We start from the raw sequence: 21,369 nt of genomic DNA on the forward strand, positions 1-21,369 counted from the left end.
GACCTCGGCCTATTGTCTGAAAATAATAATGTTGACTCCAGCAACCCAATCAAGCCTTATCTCAGTGTATCAACGGGAAAAGCTATTCATCTGGGAATGTTTTAGCAAAAAGCAGCATGAAAATCAAGAGAGTGAAATTTGGTTGCTAGGACAAAGAAAAAGCAACACAAGTGCGTGCCTGTTCATGCCACATTAGCTAAGGCACTCCCTGAAAGATTCGCAGCAGCTAAGAAATCAACTTTCTGTGTAAATGTGTCTTCCTTGGCCATGTGGCTTTGTGTTCCTGAGATGCAAAACATTTTTCGGTGGTGTTTTGCAAGTCTTAGATCCATCAACTACATATTGTCAGCTATTTCCAAGGCAGAGAGTTAGAAGGACGCTCCAGAACTGGCAAGGAGGCTGCTGCTCTGCAGGGATGTGAATCCCAAAGGGCACTGGGTGACGTCTTCAGGGTTTTCTGAGGAATATCCTTTTGAATGAAGCAGTGCCCCCCCACACACACACACACTTTGCGACCTGTTTTGTTATCACTTAGGTCTTGTTGTGTGGGAACACACTACACCTCTCCCAAGCTGCCCCTGGGTTGCCCACCCGTGCCCGCTGGCACGCTGCACCCACCAGCAAGAGCGGGCTGTGGGGAGGTTTTGTTTTAAGAGACTCTCAGACAGACACGGAGTGATAAATTTTGAGGTGATAACTTTCAGTACCAGCCGTGGGGAAGCAGATCCAAGAGTTTTACCTCACCTTTATGCAGCACGTCCTGACTGGTGCTGCAGTCCTGCAGCCCAGCCCCCTGCTCCACGCTGCTGGGCTGCTTGCGCAGCGAGGTGGCACGCAATGCGAACAAAATTCAAGGGCAGAAACAAAGTGTAAGTTGCGCTGGTGCACCCAGGGCTGTTCTCCAGTGCCTACTTTCCTGCGTGGCAGCTGCACATCACTGGTGTGCATTCGAGCCAGAACTCTGACCGCACTGGCACTGAAGGAATGCTGTGCAGATGAAAAAGAGGATATTTATCATTTTGTGTTTGCTTCCTCAAAGGAGAATTGTCTGATTCTGTGCAGGCAAAAAATGTCATCAAGATAATTCACTTTCTCACTGGATACTTTCAGGATTTCCTTTACTCTTTTTACTTTTACTCTCTCACTTTTTTCTTTGTTGCTAGCCCTTACCTGGAAGCTTTGGCAGCTATAAACTATAAATACTATTGAAAATTACTTATTTAAGTTAGCCTTATTGACTACAAAGCTTGCAGGATTACAATTTCAATGTGCAGCACAGAATCAAGATAATGGGCTTTCAATTCAGATGATGGGCATAAACTCACGTAGATATGTAAGAATGGAGCAAACATAGGTAGCTCTCTAATGCGAAGAAAAACTTACATTAATGGAAAGTGCTGCTTAGACTATGAAACCACCATTTACTTCTTTTGTATAAAAGTATATAGAATATGATGCATAATGGATGCTTTTCCTTGTGTGCATCTGCACAGCAATACTAAAAAAGAGCAGAAATAGAGGAACTAATCATCCATCTTTTTGCTATGCAGCAGACATCAATAAACTGGAGTTTGTGTTCCATTCTATTAAAATCCCAATGTCCCAGGCAATAACCTGTCTTTCAATAAACACAGGTCTAATGTCCATTGAAATGTGAGCTAATGCTGAGTGGAAAATGAATTCTGTATTTACCTACTTCCAAATTGCATTTTATCCATTTTCATTTACCAAATAAAAAATAATTGATTGCCTTAACTTACCCTTTGTAAAGAAAAAGCCTCTATGATCAGGGGAATTTTGGTGGCAGAAGAATTCTACTGGAATAAAATTGTTTTCCCTCTGAACAATGATTTTAATTTCTCCAAATACGATGTCTCCCAATTCACTTTTTAAACCTAGATCCAAGAGATGTTTCAGGCGTTCTCCAGAGACTGTAGGTACCATATGTCAGGGGGAAGTCTAGAGGGCAAACTACAGGATGACTGATCAAATACTGAGATTTTTATTTTTAACTCTAAGACAGAATTCACACAGCACAGCTGTGATCCCTAAATGCCTGCCAGTTGGCTTGCATAACTTGAACACATTGCAATGCCTCAGCGCATGCAATGTTGCCCAGGTATCCCCTAAAGACAACGCTATACTGTTTAGTTTTATATAACTGAACGGGAAATATCTAAAAGTAATTCATTATATCAGCAAAAGAGTGGGAAATGAAATGCTCCAGCTCTTCAGTATTAGGCAATCACCTCCCCTCCCTGCCACGGTTCCCCCTCCACCCACCCTTCCTGCTGTAATTCTCTACCCACACCCTATGCCTCCTCCTTAATGCACTGTCGTTACATGTGTCCCCTTCGCCTTTCCCATAACCCTTCCCTTTCCACTACAGCAATCACCTTCACTCACCCCTGCTCCCACGCTCTGCTGCCATCTCCCACCAGCGTGTCTGCTTTGTCTAAATATCTGATAGTCAGAAACAACAAACAAACAAACCAGTCCTATAAAAGGGGACTCGCATACCCCCCCTGTGATATTAAAGTGGGGACCAGACCCATTTCCCACATCTGGCTTGCGGGCAGCACTGCATCACCCGTGCAGAAGTGGGGAAAGTGGGACGGCACCAACCCTGGGCAGGGGCACAGCAAAGCAGGGACGCGACCAGCAGCAGCCAATTTGCTGCCACCAAAACAACTGAGTTTGGCCACACCAGGAGGAGGATTATAGGTATGCCCACGCCACACAAAGAAATGTGTCACTGTGGCTTGCGTGTGTGATCTGGTTTAATGCGTTCGGGAGAGATGCCAGTCTTCTGCAGGTGTGTCATTTTTCCCCTTGCTGTAGTTATTGTTGTGCTTGTTATTCATCATTGCTACCATCTTGTCGTTATTTTTTTTATATCTTTCACTATATTAAATGTGGACTTGGAAATGACAATGGTTAAAGAAGAAGTTATATCATTTTGCCAAAAGCTGCAAACTAAGTACAGAAAGTCAGTATACTTTGTGTACTTAACGAGGCCGTCAGATCATGCCCTCATGCACCCTCCCTCTGTCACATTAGTCCTGAAGACTTCAGTGGGAATATTTATGGTGGAAACTACTACTGAATGTGAGTAATAGTATCAGTTTGGCCTTTGTGAAAGACCATTAAATCACAACACACTGAGAAGGGGCAAGACTCCTCAGGTTTATTTCAAGAGCTATTTTTAGATGTGGATATTCAGACTTTTCTTGTCAAATAATTAATCATCACAAGTAAAGGCAAGATAACTTTTGAGAATAAAATAGGAATTCACTGAAGCCTTTTCTGAGCTTCCAAAAAAATGTTGATTTAGAGATCATGGAAGCCTCTGCACCTGACTGTAATAATTTAGTAATAGGGAAGGGAAAAAGCACAAAAAAAAAATCTGAACCAATTACAACTCCTGCCCTGACTTGAAGGCCAAAGAACTGCAGATAAAGACATTTACCTGGATTTCTGTATCATCCTGGTATTGCAGAGGTGCAGTGGGACCATAAAATTAAGAAAGGTGTTTTACAGCCAATATAGTGTCTTGTAGAAAAGAACAGGAAAATCCTGACTAGACAGAGAGACCGCAGAGAGGCTCCATATCCACAGGAAATGATGTTCTGACAATAAGCCAACAAAATAATACTGTTACAAAAAATGCCAAAAGCCATGTAAAAGTGTGGTAAGGGGATCATCACTCGTAAAATAGTCAAGATAATTATGCCGCTGTGCTTGGCACTGGTTATGTTTCATTTGGATGGCTGCGTTTCATTTCAGGCACACAGATAAATTGGCAGAGTTCAAAGGAGAATAACAAAAAATGATGAAAAGGGTTGGAAAAGGAAACCTATGAGATAAGGTTAGGGAAACTGGGTGTAGCTGGTCTAGAACAAATTAATCTAAATTGCAGAAGGGAGGATTTAGGTTAAGTACAAACCAACCTTTACAGCTTTAAGAAAAGTTCAGTCATGGTACAAGCTGCCAAGGAAGGTTTTAGCCTCACCATCACTAGAGATACTAAAAGGCAGGAGACCATCTGTCAGGGAGAGTTTAGGGATTAAAAAAAAAGGGGGGAAAAAAAAAAAAAGCACTGCCACAATTAAAGAGTTGAGCTAAATAACCCATTTGTGGCTAGCCTTTAATGGACTAGAAGTGGCACTGCTTCTTTTTTTAAGGTAAGTTCCTAGATCTTTTCACTGTGAAGACTGATCCCCACAATTCTCTAGGAGGCTACCAGCCTGAGGAGTGTTTGGAAAAAAATTTCATTTATAACTCTGTACCTTCAGCACGCCACAGGTTGGGTTTGGCTTGCCTTTCTCTGTTTAACTTGATAGAACTCACATGGTTTGCCATTTTCCTCATCTGGGCATTCTTGTGCTTTCTGATGGTGTTTCTTTACTTCTAATAGTCTCCTTTGCTGTTTACTTCTACAGGTTATTTTACGGTCCAGGCAACGATGTGAACAAAGGATTTCTAAGGCAATTGTTCTGATCATTCAACTGTAGGTTATTCTCTTTCGGGACAATCTGACAGTAATTTGGAGCAGAAGCAGTATGGATGTGTCTGGGGACAGTGTGGGTGTATATGGTGGGAGTTATAACCCTGTTTCCTGCAAAATCTACTGCTCTGAATAATCTTTCATGTTACCTATGGGAACTTTTGGTTTACCAGCACAGATATCCACCTAATTTAAATTTTGCTTTCCATGACTTGGTTACTTCCAGCTAGGTAGTGCCGCTTAACTACAAAGCTCAGTGAGTGTGTGGAAGTTAAAAGACCCATATAATACCTGGAATGTTTAAGTGTCCTCTTTCACTCATCTTAGTGAAGTTCCTCGTTGAATCAAACTCCTTTTCCTTACCTTAGCAATATCTGATAGGTCTTTGAAAAGTATGAGTTAATGGTAAGAAAGGAAATTAAAAACTGCCACCTTGGATATGAACAAAGGATCAATGAAAAGCAAGACTCAGGAGCAAGAAAGCTCTCCTCTCCTGGGAACATGAACTGAATCTGTGATGCAAACACATTTTCATAAAAAGGAAATTGTCTGACAGGGGCAGCCACAATTAATCCAAATTTCATGCCAGTTCACTATTTCCTCATTATGTTTCACTGTCTATTAAGACTGTATTTGTAAGATGCACTCTGAACTTCACATTAAAGAATAGTCCTGCTGCTGAAAGAGCCATAATTCATTTACTAACAGCCCTTGCTGCTGTGCTTCAATAATGTAATCGTTTTCTCTGTGTCCCAACCATATGATTATTCCTGTTGTGTAGGAAATTTAAGTCCAAGGAATGTCAGATCAAATATAAAAGCCTAGTGCTTACCCATGGTTTTTATTCAATTAGGTAACCATTACAGAGCTCATGCTATTTCCAATGACATAATGCAGAATGCAAATGCAGTCCTTGATTACAGATATATGTTCATCTAAACAAAATGGCACCAACACAATCCAAACCCATTACAATTTTTAAATTATTATGCTAAGGCAATTATTATATGGTGAGCAGTCTCTGCGAAAGACAAGTGGGGAATCTGTGGCCTCCACAAACCACACTTTGAGCACAGCAGCAGTGTTGTTTGAGGTTTATTTGTGAAATTCTTAAATGCAGAGAAACAGTGCTGCTAAAATACACTCCTAGAGTGAAAGCACTGAGCTGCAACTTGGAGAACTCTGACTTTGCAGGTGATGTGTGGGTAAGTCACACATAGGGCTGAGACCCGACCCAGACACAGGTGCCTCAGGCAAGGTCTGGGCAGCATTTAGATGTTTATCCCCAAACTAAGATCTAAAAAGCCCTGTCCACTCCTACCCAGTCTTGCTGTGCTTATTAAGCATCTCACACGTCGTCTGCACATGCCTTCTACATTGCCCACAGGCTCCACAAGGTTTCCTCCGCTCAACATCTCTGAGGGCTCCTCCTAACCAGCACAGTTCCAGAGCTCTTATCACCCATGATCAGGTTTGGGCCTCTCAACAAATTGTTGCCCAGCACCACAAGTGCATTAACCTGCATACGGCTGAGGACCTTCCCTTTGCAGTCCCCCAGCCTGCCTTTCAGGAACAGCTCTGCACCCCTTCAGTATTGCTGCTATGGTGGGCTCTCATGGGAAGCAACTGCCACCAGCATGAGATCTTCCCTTCCCTCTATTCCTACCCTTTGGTTGTAGCCTTCTGTTTACAGGAGGGGACTAATGATATATGTGTCCTTTGCCCTGGTGATCAGAACACTCCTGTGGAAGGTGGGAGAGGAAGAAATGAATCCCTCTAGGCAGAGCTGGGAATTATACCTGAATCTCTCACCCCTGATGGAGTCCCAACTGCAGCTGTTCAAAGGCAGGCAGGCTGTCCCCACTCAGCACGCCTGCCTCCGTCAGCCTGGAGGTGAGGCTCACGCTGCTGCCTTGGAGAACCCCTGCAAACACCAGTCCTTCAGAAAACTTCTGTCTCTGATTTCCCTAGAGACAAAGATGCCTACTGGAACCCCTAAATCTGCTGATGAAGCCAAGAGGGTGAGATTTTTTTACACTTCTCTGTGTGGTGTGTGTCCCACTTGCCCAATCTAAATAGCTCCTTTTTCTGAGTACAAGGTACTTGTTTAAACCTTTTCTGAACCTTCCTCATGCACTATATGGGCAGCAAATTCCTGATCAGGTCTGAAGTCAGGCAAGATCCTTACTTAGATCCAGCTTGAAACTGGTCTGTTACTCATTTACAACAGGGAGAAAATAGAAATACTTCCCAATTTAAAATAGACATTGTTGTGGCTACGTTTTGTTAATCAAAACCTGGGCTAATACAGTGATAAAGCAAGGGGCTCATATAAAGTTGAATACAGAACAGTGCAAATAGGGACAGGGAGTCTGTTATGATTTACTCATCAAATACTGAAAATAATATGAAAAGAGGAGAGAGAGATGGCATAGAAACAGTTACTGATTATGTAGAGAGTGAAAAGCTGCATCAAAAAGAGGGTTTAGAGGGTCAGTTTCTATTTTTACAAATTAAAAAAAAAACCTTCCAAAGGTTTCTGGATTTGGGTTTTGTATTTTGTGTCTGACTTTTCCCCCCCCCCCCCATAACAGTCAATGTGGTCCAAGCTGGGTAATTCTGAACATTATCATGCAAAGAGGAAGGACAGGGACAATTTCCCCACTTAAGCCACTTTATTGGCATAATTGCAAGACAAAAATAAACTGCTCACTGCTTCCTACACCTCTTCCCCTCATGACAGCTTCTGTCTGCAAGTTTTTACTTTCAGCTCATTATGAGAAAGTAATTTTATTGCCACATTTGGCTGGCAGCTGGAATTCTCCAAATGAGGTAAGCAGGGCTGAGATGCATGCTCTTATCTCTCAGCAAAAGCTTCGTAACATACGGTGCTCTTATGTCTCCAAGCTTTACGTGAAGAGGAAAACAGGCATCTGGGCTGAGTTCATTTGTAACGCTGTGGTTACTGGATTAATATGAAAAGACAGATGAAGGCAGACACTTTAATTACTTCACCCTAACTTTTTATTACAACATCAAGTAAAATGGTGAGTTACAGAGGATAATGGGCGTGAAACATCTGGGATGAAGTCACACACAAGCTCAGGGTTTGTTATCTGCCAATGGGGTTTTAAATATTGATAATTTCTGTACATGCATCTTTATGTTACTTCTGATTTTCTTGATAGGATTACTTTGTTTTAAGCTCTGAGGTAGCTACTAAGACTGGGACCCCGCTTTTTTCTTCTGGAATTTTCTGAACTGGGACTGTATCGCCACAGCCGCCCGCTCTGTCTCTGGTGCGTCCATGTCTATGTCAAATTCCTCTTGAACCTTCTTCTGCCCATCTGCTCAAAGAAAACAAAACAAAACATCAACAGTTTTTTCAAACAGTCATAATCACCGGACAGCACAGGTGAAAAAACCTGCCCCTCTCTCCTTCGCAGACACAGCCGTGACAATGGGGAGCATATTCAGAAAAAAATCTGGGACCAGTTTCCGCAGACACAGCTGATCGAACCCCCCACCCCCTCCCAACGGCAGAGTCCGTGACAGCAGTTGGTAGGTAGGACTGAGGAGTGACATCCAACTGGTGCTCAGCAGTCACCGAGTATCACCCTGACATCTGAGCAAGTCCCCTCCTGCCCGGGGAGCTAAGTGAGAGGCAGAGGGACCCTCCTGTGCCACCCTGTGGGTAGAAGTTACTCATATCCCCATGTTTACTCTAAAACAATGGCACCTTAAAATATTTTAAAGTAAGGATTAAGACCCTGTTCCTATCACACCTCCTGCATTAGAGGAAGAGATAATACTTCCCAAGGCAAATTTCCATCCTTTTCACTTGTTTCCTGCCTCATCCCTTTCAACATATACCACTTTTCCCCTTTGAATCATTTATGTTTAATCTCCCTGCCACCGAGCTGCTTCCCTCACTTCTCTCCGGGCTCTGTTGTTGCCTTTCAGCCTCGATCCTTGGCTCTTTGCCTTCCTTTATTCCCAGTGCTCAGCTTTTCATTCAACTGCATTCAGCCTCCACATGGACAACCCAGCTGACTTTGCTGAATTTTGCTTCATCCACCTACGTGTTGAAAGTGCAGCCCTGGGAAAACTCCTGCCCTCATTGCGAAGATAACCCTAATCTGCCTGAACTAACAAAGTGAGAACACACATTCACTCCACTAACCTCATCATACCACTGAGTTTCTCTTCTCTATAACCTAGTTTGTTAAAACTCACTTATGTAATTGTTGTATCCCAGTTCTGCAGTGAACGTCATACCAGGAGTCTGCAGACAGCTCTACTTAAAACAGCTGTGCGAATTCACCCATTTTGAAAGACTTTGCTTTGTATTCTTGAGATTAATACCTCCTGGATGCTCATCCTCAAGTACCGTTAATGCAGATCAAGGGAAACACTTTCAATGTACTATTAAAATGAAAAGAAACTTATTCCCCACTCTCTCTCTCCTTCCCAGTAGAAAGCAGGGGTGCCATTTCATGATTTTAGCATGAGTCTTGCAGTTTTTCTTGCCTTTACTGCTTGTTCTTATTGAGAACTCAAATTTTGTGTCCATTTCCCATGACCAGAATCCACTCTAAACTGGGCAAATATTTAAAGGGAAGGTTTTGGCATATTCCATACTGATTTTATTTTAACTACAATAACCAAATAAATGCACTTATGTTAACATAAAAGAAATGTTCACTTAATATTTTGTTTTACTTAGAAGAACATTTAAGAAGAAAGATGAAAATGTCAGAAGAAAGAGAAAGTCTGCAGGGGAAGAATAGCTTGAGAGCTTACCAAAACTTTGATTATGCAGTATAATGAAAAGTTAGGTTATCAAAACTAAAATTTTATGGAAGAAAATGAATCATACTAACATTACATCACACTTGCACAGCCATTAAACCCAAGAATCTGCACGGTTTGTGTAACTATTCAAGCAACACAACCACCTTAAGTACAGAAATACAATTATTGCCTTATTTTTCATGGGGAAAGGGAGGTGAAGGTCAGAAAAGACTTCCTTATGCTCACAAGTTGTTGACAGAGCAATGGAGAAAACTGAACTCTCCCATTAAAGCCATGTTATATACTGAAATTTAGAGTGGCTTGTTAAAGAAACAGAAATTTCTGTACCAGTTCCTAAACTAATAACACAACAACGCTTTGTGAAAATTACCCTAACGCCAGATACCACCTTCTGCACATTGCTGTGTACACAGCAGAGAAACGGAGATTATTTTTTAAATCAAATTTCAAAAGGAATTATCATTTTCACAGTGACTTAGTACCATTCTATTGGTATTTTGGGGCATCGATGTTGATTTGGTATTTAGAGCTTAAAGGGAACTAAGACAAGAAATCACAACATTGTATATGGAAACAAACCAAAAAAGAACTTTAAATCATCCTGTAAAAGACTACAAATATTCAGTCAGAACACGTAAATATACTTTTCATTTGAAATTTTTGAGTGAAAAAAAATGAATAGCCTGATCAGCTAGCTGTAACAGCAACCACTTTGTGATATCAGTAAGAAGGAAATAAAACTGTTTTACTTGTCCATATGTCAGAATCTCTCCTCTGTTAATAGGGTCTTATTAACTTATTCTAAAGAGAAAAGTATCACTTACGGGAAAATACACTTACTCCTTATGGAGAAATATTTTATCAAAATGTTTATACCAGTAATGTAATAAGCATTTAATCTGCTTTGAAACTGATGAGACTAGTCTTCTCATTGCTTGATGACTTTCATTTTTGTTGTAACACGGTGAATTTCAGGATCATCCCTAGCCATTTACGAGACACAGCTATCCATCTTAACAGGAGAAAACAAAAGTGGAGTTTATGCATCAATTTTAGCTTTTCAGTATATAAATTACTGTCCCTTGGAAACATCAATAGGGAAAACCAGATGGATGGATGAGTAGACACAATTGGTTTCATACCTCTTGATGAAATCTGGCTTCTACAACTCATTTCCTATTACAGCCAGGTCTTAGTAGTATGTTAACTTGCAGTAGTGACTCAGCAATCTTTCGTTAAGATTTTATAGACTTAAGAAAATTCAACACTTAGTATAATTTTTCTCTAGAATTTCCAGGCCAGTTAATCTTTGCTTGATGTGAATCATCATCACTGCCTTGAAATCAATTGTACTACAAGAATTTACCATACCTGAAGATCTACAATAATTTACCGTATTTAAGATCTATCTGACTTTCTTTTATTTTTTGACCCATTCTTGTTGAAACCAAAACCAAAACTCCTTATGAACTCTTTCTGTGCTTCTCTTTTTCCCATCACTAAGGAGAAATGGTAGGATGAGAAGTTTTCAGCCATGATTTAGGCTTGTAGATTAAAAATTAGAAGTGTTCAAAAGGGCCAAAACATTTATATGGGTAATGAAGAAATTCACTGTTAGCTTACAGATAGTATAGAAATATAGGTATGATTACACATATATGCATAATGTACATTATAAAACAACATGTATATCATCTATCTATAATGTATATGACATATCTGTGTTTCCTTTCTCCCTACACCCATCTTTCTCTTTCTATATACATTTTTGGTATATACGCATTTGAATATATAGAGAATATATATGAATATATATAGAAATACACAGACATATTTGCCTAAAGACTTCTAAGTCCTGTGTTACACTGAAAAGAGCTGGATGGGGTATTTCCTAGATTTTGGGAGTGGATTTTCTTGGGAGTTGTCCCCAAACCATCTTCTATTGATGACTGTCACAACACAGATACTTCAACAGATGGATTGTCAATCTGGACAGAGAATTAAGTGGTGTGCCTTCTTAGGCTTTGTCTATGCTAAGGGAAAAAGATTTTAGCTTTTACCTTGAGTTCTTTACTAGAAGTAGCCTAATGATTTAAAATATATCACACCCCACTAACTACACTGTTTTTGTTTTACTGGTTAGTTAGCGTTAAGAACATGAGTTCCAACCCCCCATGGCAGGGGGGTTGGAACTAGGTGATCTTTAAGGTCCCTTCCAACCCACACCATTCTATGATTCTATGAATTAAGAATTGACCCACCCAATTACAGTGAAAACCCAGCCTGTGCTTGGGACCTGCACAGACTAGAGATGACCTCACTGCACCAATACGAGTGACTGAAAGCCTTTTTGCACCCTTCCTACTATATATGCACCTACGCTATACTAGCTTTTACCTGTCAGTAGTTGTTCATATATCTCAAACATGCAGGCTATTAAGTTTGAATGCTGAAATTGTGAAATTTATACAGAGAACTGAAAGCAAGCCCATAGAAACGTCCTTCTTTCATTCATTGTCTCCCACCCCTAGCTTTCCTTTCACAAGGGATCACTAGCTTGCTTGGAAGTGATCTGAAAATCCAGGAAATTTTCACTCTCAGCAGGCCAGAGCACAGATAAGCACTTGCACAGGCTTTACTCTTGGATATGCTTTTTATTTCCTATTGGTGGGGCCAACCATTCTGCCTGATAACAAGCCACCTTTTTCTAAGCTACCTTTATGTAGCAATAAAGGTAGGTCTGGATTCTCTCCCCGTCCTTAGTCACGTGCACACACTTTAGTTGGTATCTACACGTTCTAGACTAGGTGCAGATTTCCTCCACGTGGATATCTGAGAATCCCTGGACTACCACAGGCTCACATAAGGAAACTAGGAGGAACATGACTGTTGTCAGTAGACTTCAATTCACAAGCTACTTGTGATTTTGAGGGATTCAGAAATCAAAAATGGTTGATACGCACTGGTCTGTACTTTACGCTTTCTGAGAGGATTTGGTTTCATTAGCACTATAAAAAATAAAACCCCTAACCTTTCTCACTACACTCAGATATTTCAAGGCTTTCCGTGAAAGATTTCTTCATACTTAGTCCAAATTCCCACTCCTAGATAGTGACTCCCACTCGTCTTCTGAACATGCCATGACAAGCCAGGGAGTCAGCACATGTCCCTGCTGGGTTGTGATCACCACCAGCAGGGGAGGTGAACAGAATAATCCCACGCCAACAGTCATAGGTTGGCCATAACAACAGTCTGGTATCTGACGAGTTTTTCAAAATCATGTGTTTAATGTGGACTGACTCTGGCCGTGTGTCAATTCAGGCAAATCTGAGTTGTAGTGGAACAAACTCCTTGGAGCACACCACCAACTGCTTGATGAGTCTCACCATCATAAGGAGCACCCCATGTCCCACCACCAATCTGGTGCCACAGACTGCTTTGCAGGACTAAAGACCCAGACAACTTGCAGTGTGCAGATTTTACTTCAGTATATGCAATAGTCATCCCAGCAGGAGAGCCTGAAACAGCATCTAATTAGCTGTTTTCCAAATCTAACATCCTGAAAGCTCATTTCACATCATTGCAATTGAAAAAGATCTATTTATTCCATTTCCAGATGAAACATTAGAATGCTGTCTCTGTAATCTGCTACAGTGCCTCATAATCCATTGCAAACACTGGATGGATAATGAAGCTGCCTGTAACAAGGAAAACAATCAGAACTTACACACAAATCTACCCAGCAAACTCTCAAGAAATGTGGTGCAAGTGTAATTATTCACAAAAATGCCTTCAGCTATTTCCTTCATTTACTTTTCAACTATAAAGTAAAATGAATTATGACAACACTGGAAAAAGAAAACACTGCTTATTCCATATGGACTAAAAGCCTAAAGCAGTCTTTTGTGACCTTTGAATACAGGCTAAACAGACTAGTGTTCATGGAAGGGCAAAAGCTGGTGGGATGGACTTGGGGGGAAAAGAGGACCCACTCTTTATTCTCAGAATTTCTTTATCCTCCAGATGAAATAGAGATTACTTGTCACCTTCTGGAAAAACATTCAGCATGAAAAATTGCATGGGCTGGAGCCTCTAACTGGCATTTCACGTCTTAAGTGCTGTCCTCCGCCCCTGCTCACCCAGCCCACATCCAACAGGAATTACGGGACTATACTTAAGATGGAATATACTCATAAAAATACTGCATTTTTCAGGGGCTAAACTGCAGCATTTGGAAAAAGACTAAATGAAGTGTGGGACAGAATCACAGTGCCCCATAACATGCCAGAAGTGGTATTTTGCCTAAGGCAGGATCATCACCTCCCACTGCTCAAAAGATCATTCAAGCTGTGACAATCTTTATGCTACTCTGATCCCAAGCTATTACACCAGTCTGTCCAATGAGGCAGAACAGTCCCTAATTAAAGAGGACCAAAATGGGCAGGAATCTCATGAACGTTGACATTCATGTGGAGCATTATCTTTACCTTTATGTGATGGAAAGAGTCATTTTATCTCACTAGACTCCACAAAGCGACCAGCCAGCTAGAGAAAATGTATGGGTGCTTATGTGTATGGAGGCCAGATTTAATTCCTTCCAAGCACCAGTTTTGAAAGCCAAGAGTTAATGTGACCATTCTTCCCCCTCTGTATTCAACTGATGGGTGAGGAAGTGAAAGACAGGGTCTCATCTTCTTCTAGGGGATTCAATCTAGCCTTTTTCTTCTGTGCAAGATGAGGAAAAATAACACCATAACTGACCTTGTGGCTGAAGAAAGGAGACAGTCTACTTCTCAACAATAAAAACTCGCCAGTCAGTTGCCAGGGCCACATTACCCAGCAGGCTGGCTCTGAGCCTTTGTTTTGGTCACCCTGCTGCTCCCCAGCAGACTCTCACTTCACAAGGCAGCTGAAAAGATGGCCATGTTGGGGGAGTGGACGTTGCCCAAGCCCAAGAGGAGAAAGGAAGATAGTATTAGCATGAAGAAGAGAGCCTTAATCTGACCTTGTCTCCTTTTATTTCCGAGCCTTTTCTTTTGCTGAATGAAATGCCAATTAGAGGCCTCTCTGAGATCATCAGCTCAGCAGCTACGGTTTGTTGCTCTCTGTGGTATCGGGAACAAACATCTCCCAGAGCCTTGAGCATTGCACTGGTTTTGCAACCTCGCTAGCTTAATGTATAAGGCTTGCAGCTGTGGTGTGGGGAGACAGGCTGCTGTGAGGACTTTGCCTCAGCAACCCTCCAGTGACAGGATGATCCAAAGAGAATTATTTATATGAGGAGCCTGTTATAGCACAGTGGGCTGATGAAAGCTCATTAGCACAGTACCTATGCATTTTGAGGGACAGACTCTGTGATACTGCTGGTGTGATGCAATATTCCCGTTGTCTAGAATGACCTTACTGCATCAGGATATTATTGGCCTTTCTGTTAGCTCTGTCTGCCTCCTGAGTTAATGTCTAGGCACAAACCTCTCAGACATTACTTTTTTCACATGCATGTTGCTGATGTCACAACACAAAACTCTACGAAATTTTGGTCTAACTTTCCTAGACTGATGCAGTAATTTAAAGCCATTGGTTCTTGTGATATTACTGGTTAATCTCCAGTTTGGTGTTTATTTGCAAAAGACCTGAATCGCTGGCAGCCTTGTAATTAGTTGCTTTACCAACATGCTAGCATAATGCTAATGCAGTATCAGGCCTCTGTGGAATTACCTCAGTGTGACAGTCTTGTGGCCCCATGACCTTCTCAGCCACAAAAGGCACAATCCCTTCAGTCCTCTGAACAGCAGACATGGGACTATGCAAGACAGAAATTCAGTCATCTTCTTATCCACACCTGTGCAATGGGGTATCACCATCTCACTGTCATATAGATAATCCAACTCAAATGTTAGCTACTTCATTTTTAAGGACAGATATTTTCTCTAATTAGCTTAGGAATAACACAATAATTTTTCTTCCTACTCATTAAAAATGCTGCAGGGTGAGGTACTCATTTTGTGACAAGGACTATAACACTATATTTGTTATTGTTTCTTCACTCCATAATGAACTCAGACATTCCAAGGGCCACCTTCCAAAGTCAAAGGCTGCCTATTCTGAGTGTCAGTAGGTAGGCACTTGATGGTGGGGGCGGTTACGGGTTTATACAAGGGTGTTTACTTTCCACAGTCAGTTGTTTGAAGGTGGTAGGCAATGGAGAAGTGTAATGTCCACACAGTAACTACCTCTGAAACTGAAGAGCAAATCCTGGAGCTCAGCAGTCTCCTGTGACTTCAAAAGCACAGCGTGAAGGGAAATAAAGGTTACCATTAGTGATCAGATTAAAAGTAACAGCTATTTTTATCTGAACCACACCAAGTGGCCCCTTAATATCACTCAAAGCAAGCCAGAAAAGAATTAACATCTTTCAATTCAACTGTAAATTACAATTTGGTATAAAGAAGATGACTTTATTAGGCAACCAGAATTCTTTCTTCTTCAAATTGACCTTTACTTTTGTAATACAGTGTTGTTATCTTGAATTTGAAAAATTAGTTTTGCTGTAGAAAATAGTGGTTGTTCCTTTATGATTTCAAAAATGTTATTTCAGCATGAGGCTTTTGAAGTGTCTGATTAATCTTTTTTTTCCTAGTTCTAATAATGGTCGAAAGCAGCAATGCTATTTCTGACATAAGATAAACGAAGTAGCACAAGATTATGTATTTTGGGGAAACATAATGAAACAGAAAGGAATAGTTATAAAATTCAGTTTACGAAAATTGTATTTTCAACTAATTCATAGCCAACTACAGATGAATTGATTTGGCTTAACAGTTAATACAGACACAAATACTGTTTTTCTTTAAATACTAATAATATTTAAGCAATCATTCCTCATCTTCAAAATAATTAACGTATCACAGAATTATAAAATGGCTTACAAATGCATAACCGATGCATAGATTGGTATGTAAGTGTTAATGGGGACCTATGAGGTATTCTGGGCATGAAACTAGAGGCCGTAATTCACATCCCCACATGAAGACCAAACTTTGTGGAAGTCTAAACTAGGAACATAGCAAATTAAAATGGCTATCTTAGCTGTATAATCTCATCTCTTACTAGCTAAAGCTGCATATAAGGAGTGCTAGAGTGACTGGTAAATTCAATGGAAGCCTCTGAGAGGTAAAGGGAAGTGATGTTGGGGATCAAGTGCTGGCACAGCCAGGTCCCTCTGTCACTGCAGAATGATGCCCCACCAGCAGAGATAATACAAGCCCTAAGTCCTCTCCTCCAGGAGAAAGTACCATGATCCTCTTCACAAATTCAGTCCAAAGTTATGGGAGTCTCTTTCTGCAGGTGCATGCATGTGATCCCGAATCATAGAATGGTTTGGGTTGGAAGGGACCTTAAAAATCATCTAGTTCCAACCCTCCTGCCATGGGCAGGGACACCTTCCACTAGACCCGGTTGCTCAAAGCCCCATCCAACCTGGCCTTGAACACTTCCAGGGATGGGGCATCAACAGCTTCTCCAGGCAACCTCTTCCAGTGTCTCACCACCCTCACAGTAAAGAATTTTTTCCTGATATCTAATCTAAATCTACCCTCTTTTAGTTTAAAGCCATTACCACTTATCCTATCATTACACTCCCTGTTAAAGAGTCCCTTCCCCATCTTTCCTGTAAGCCCCCTTTACGTACTGGAAGGCCGCTATAAGATCTCCCCAGAGCCTTCTCTTCTCCAGGCTGAACAACCTCAACTCTCTCAGCCTGTCCTCATAGGGGAGGTGCTCCAGCCCTCTGATCATCTTCATGGACCTCCTCTGGGCCTGCTCGAGCAGGTCCATGTCTTTCTTATGTTGGGGCCCCAGAGCTGGACGCAATACTCCAGGTGGGTTCTCACCAGAGCGGAGCAGAGGGGCAGAATCACCTCCCTTGACCTGCTGGTCACACTTCTTTTGGTGCAGCCCAGGATACGGTTGGCTTTCTGGGGTGCAAGTGCACATTGCTGGGTCATATTCAGTTTTTCATCCACTAATACCCCCAAGTCCTTCTCCACAGGGCTGGTCTCAATCCACTCATCACCCAGCCTGTATTTGTGCTTGGGATTGCCCCAACCCATGTGCAGGACCTTGCACTTGGCCTTGTTGGACTTCAAGAGGTTCACATGGGCCCACCTCTCAAGCCTGTCAAGGTCCCTCTGGATGGCATCCCTTCCCTCCAGCGTGTTGACTGCACCACACAGCTTGGTGTCATCCGCAAACTTGCAGAGGGTGCACTCAATCCCACTGTCCGTGTAGCTGACAAAGATGTTAAACAGCACCGGTCCCAGTACTGGCCCCTGAGGAACGCCATTCATTGTTGGTCTCCACTTGGACATTGGGCCATTGACCGCAACTCTTTGAGTGCAACCATCCAGCCAATTCCTTATCTACCAAGTGATCCATCTGTCAAATCCATGTCTTTCCAATTTAGAGACAAGGATGTCGTGCGGGACAGTGTCAAATGCTTTGCACGAGTCCAGGCAGACATCAGTTGCTTGTCCCTTATCCACCAAGGCTGTAACCCTGTTGTAGAAGGCCACCAAATTTGTCAGGCACAATTTGCCCTTAGTGAAGCCATGTTGGCTGTCACCAATCACTTCCTTATTTTCCCTGTGCCCTAGCATAGTTTCCAGGAGGATCCACTCCATGATCTTGCCAGGCACAGAGGTGAGACTGACTGGCCTGTAGTTTCCCAGGTCTTCCTTTTTTCCCCTTTTTAAAAATGGGAGTTACGTTTCCCCTTTTCCCATCAATGGGAACTTCCCCATACTGCCACAACTTCTCAAATACGATGGAGTGTGGCTTAGCCACTTCATTGGCCAGTTCCTTCAGGACCCACAGATGCATTTCATCAGGTCCCATGGACTTGTGCACCTTCACATTCCTTAGATAGTCTCGAATCTGATCTTCTCCTACAGTGAGAGGTTCTTCACTCTCCCAGTCCCTGCCTTTGCCTTCTGTGACTTGGGCGGTGTGGCCAAAGCACTTGCCAGTGAAGACTGAGGCAAAAAAGTCATCGAGTACCTCAGCCTTCTCTATGTCCCAGGTAAACAGGTCTCCCGTTTCCTTCCAGAGGGGGCCCACATTTTCCTCTAATCACCAATGTACCTATAGAAGCTGTTCTTGTTGCCCTTGATGTCCCTGGCCAGATTTAATTCTATCAGGGTTTTGGCTTTCCCAACCAGATCCCTGGCTGCTTGGACAATTTCTTTGTATTCCTCCCAGGCTACGTGTCCTTGCTTCCACCCTCTGTAGGCTTTGTTTTTGTGTTTGAGTTTAACCAGGAGCTCTTTGTTCATCCACGCAGGCCTCCTGGTGTTTTTGCCTGACTTCCTCTTTGTTGGGACACATTGCTCCTGAGCTTGGAGGACATGATCCTTGAATATTAACCAGCTTTCTTGGGCCTCTCTTCCCTCCAGGGCTTTATCCTGTATTACTCTACCAAGCAGATCCCTGAAGAGGCCAAAGTCTGCTCTCCTGAAGTCCAGGGTAGTGAGCTTGCTGTGTGGCCTCCTCGCTGCCCTAAGGATCTTGAACTCCACCATTTCATGGTCATTGCAGCCAAGGCTGCCCTTGAGCTTCACATTCCCCACCAGCCCCTCCTTGTTGATGAGAACAAGGTCCAGCATAGCACCAATGTCCCAGCCAAGTTTTAAATGGGAATCGTTATGATGTGTTTTTAATTTCCTGTGCAATTTCCAGTTCTCACTTCCTCTGTAAACACTATGCCTTTAACCAGCTTTGCTGTTCGACGGTGGAAAGAGCTGCATTTCAGCAGTGCGTGAAGCAAGCCACCCTCTTGACTCACTAGTCAACTGCTTGATTAATATATGATCAGTTACTTTCCTATTATGGTAGCATTCAGGAGCTCCAAGTCATAGCTGGGAACCCTAATGTGGTTACAAAGGCAGAACAACAAATTCTCCCCCCTCTGCTGCCCCTCAGTAATATGACCTTTGCAAAAGTGTCTTCAGCAATAAAGTTTAAAATAACAACAGGAGAACTTCCTGAAGGCTACCTCCTAGGCTATGGCTACACTAGCACACTACCCAAGGCCATGGTATGGCTCAGGCACCATCCACAGCTTCTCTAGAGCATGTAATAGTCAGCGCAGCCACTGGCACGGTTGGGACTGTTCCAGCTAGACCTCTGCCAGGCACTGCCTGGCTACTGTGGCCACATAGCATGGCCAGGACCCTACCTTGCAGGCAGGGTGGATGAGAACACCCTGGGGTTTTGAGGGAAAGAGAGTTTAGCCCTATTGATTCAAGCCATGTTGCACCACTTTGCATCAAAGTCAGAGAAAAGGCTCTAGTTCACTTTATTTTCTAATAGAGAAGTAGCCCCCAGCACTTCAAAACACTTTGTAGCTCCAGACTGCTAGGGAACTGACTCAAAATGAGTTGGCACTTGCTCTTAATTGTGTGATGACCAACAGTACCTGAAAGCCCTTGCAAGGAAAATGTGAGAGAGGTGTTAATCTTCCAATGTAGTACTGCCTCCCTTGTGTTGTATAATGGCTTCACTTTCCAGAAATGCTTCCCCACACTTCCCCTTTGCAGCTTATAAGAGTAGTTAGGGAATAAGCTCAGAGAAATGGCAGTGATCACAATATGCCACACAGAAGTAGCAGAAAAGGGGGCTCAAATTCATGCACTGCCAAAGCGAGATGAGCTGGGGAAGACAGCATAGGTTACAGAGGAAAACCTGTCAATCAGAAAAAGGAGAGGAGTCAATCAATAGAACCGTGGTATGGAGTCAGAAAGTGTTTCTCTTCACACATACAATGAAGAAAATGAAGAGCGAGATTTTGCTCGGCTCATCTTCCAAGTGGAAAATAAGGGCAGTTTCTAGACATCATTGTATACCGGCAGATCTCTGATAGCAACTAATGAGAGCGCTATTTTAAGTTTTCACAGTAAATTTAATAAGAACTGTTACATGAGAGTTTGGAAAGTCACAGTAAGAAGATATTCTCCTCTTGTAAAATCCATCACCAGGTTTTAATTACAAAGTATTACAAACCACACACTCAGCAGTGGACGGTATAAGGTATAGGAACTGAGCTTTTCCATTCAACATTACACCCTTAAGTAAAGGAGCCATTTCAGTATCTTCTGCGCCTATGGTATCAAAAAATGCCTTGTAAATAAGATTGCCTGTAAGAAGCATTTACTTTACTGCATAGATTAAATGTAAGAAACAAACAACTTATGTCTAAACACTGCAACTTTTATTTGCATGAACATGGGCACTGTTCTGTGGTGGTAATTGGATAATTACTTTAGCACAATCCCACCATTAAAAAAGCCACTGCTTTAATACAGGTATGTATCATGTTTTTTTAACATCTTGCACTACATGCCATCTTGGGGATGCTTGTGGAGGCAGTTGGGCCATTCTCAAAGTCTTGCAGATAGAAATGGAGCTTATAAGGTTAAAAATGCCCAAGAAAGCATCTGGAGTCCTTTGGAGACAGAACAAAATTGTCATGGGGTACCTGATCCAGCCCACAGGCTGAGTTGAAAGATTGTGCTCTAAAAGATTCTTTTGGAAGTGTATTTGGCAAAAGAAAGTTTGTCACCCTTCCATAAAACCAAATTCATCCCATCAGTAGAGCCCCAGAGATGCAATGCATATAAAACCTGGGCTTCTGGAGTAACTCCAAGGTAGTTCAGTCACAGTCTGAGCAAAGACTAGCGTACTCTGATAGTCATCAGTTTACCATGAGACTTGGCCTGCCAATAGATCTTACACGCTCCTGCATCAATTGGCTTTGTAACTTCCGCTCCAGCATCCACAAGTGCAACCAGATGTAGCGCTGGAATGATGCAGTCTGACCAGTAGTCTTACTGAATGTTCTGTATAGCAAAATTCTCTCAGAAAAGGTACAGAATTTTAATGTCTCTGACTTCTGAAAGCAGTTACCCAGCTGTAGTTTTCCACCATCAAGCAAAGAAATTCTGTTGCAGGACGATTCTAGGAAATTTCCACTGTTTTCTTTTGCTTGGGCT

General features: G+C 42.2%; 1 protein-coding gene across 1 annotated transcript in view; it reads right to left on the reverse strand.

The window, feature by feature from the left end:
- Positions 1–7,528: 7,528 nt before the first annotated feature.
- The window catches only part of PCP4 (Purkinje cell protein 4), a 55,078-nt gene continuing 41,237 nt past the window's right edge, over positions 7,529–21,369 (reverse strand). The window contains exon 3 of the mRNA XM_075034711.1: positions 7,529–7,854. Coding sequence (XP_074890812.1) covers positions 7,727–7,854 — 128 coding nt within the window. The 3' untranslated portion in view covers positions 7,529–7,726. The remainder of the gene's footprint in view (positions 7,855–21,369) is intronic.

Source organism: Buteo buteo, chromosome 8 (assembly GCF_964188355.1).
Source record: "Buteo buteo chromosome 8, bButBut1.hap1.1, whole genome shotgun sequence".
Taxonomy (NCBI): domain Eukaryota; kingdom Metazoa; phylum Chordata; class Aves; order Accipitriformes; family Accipitridae; genus Buteo; species Buteo buteo.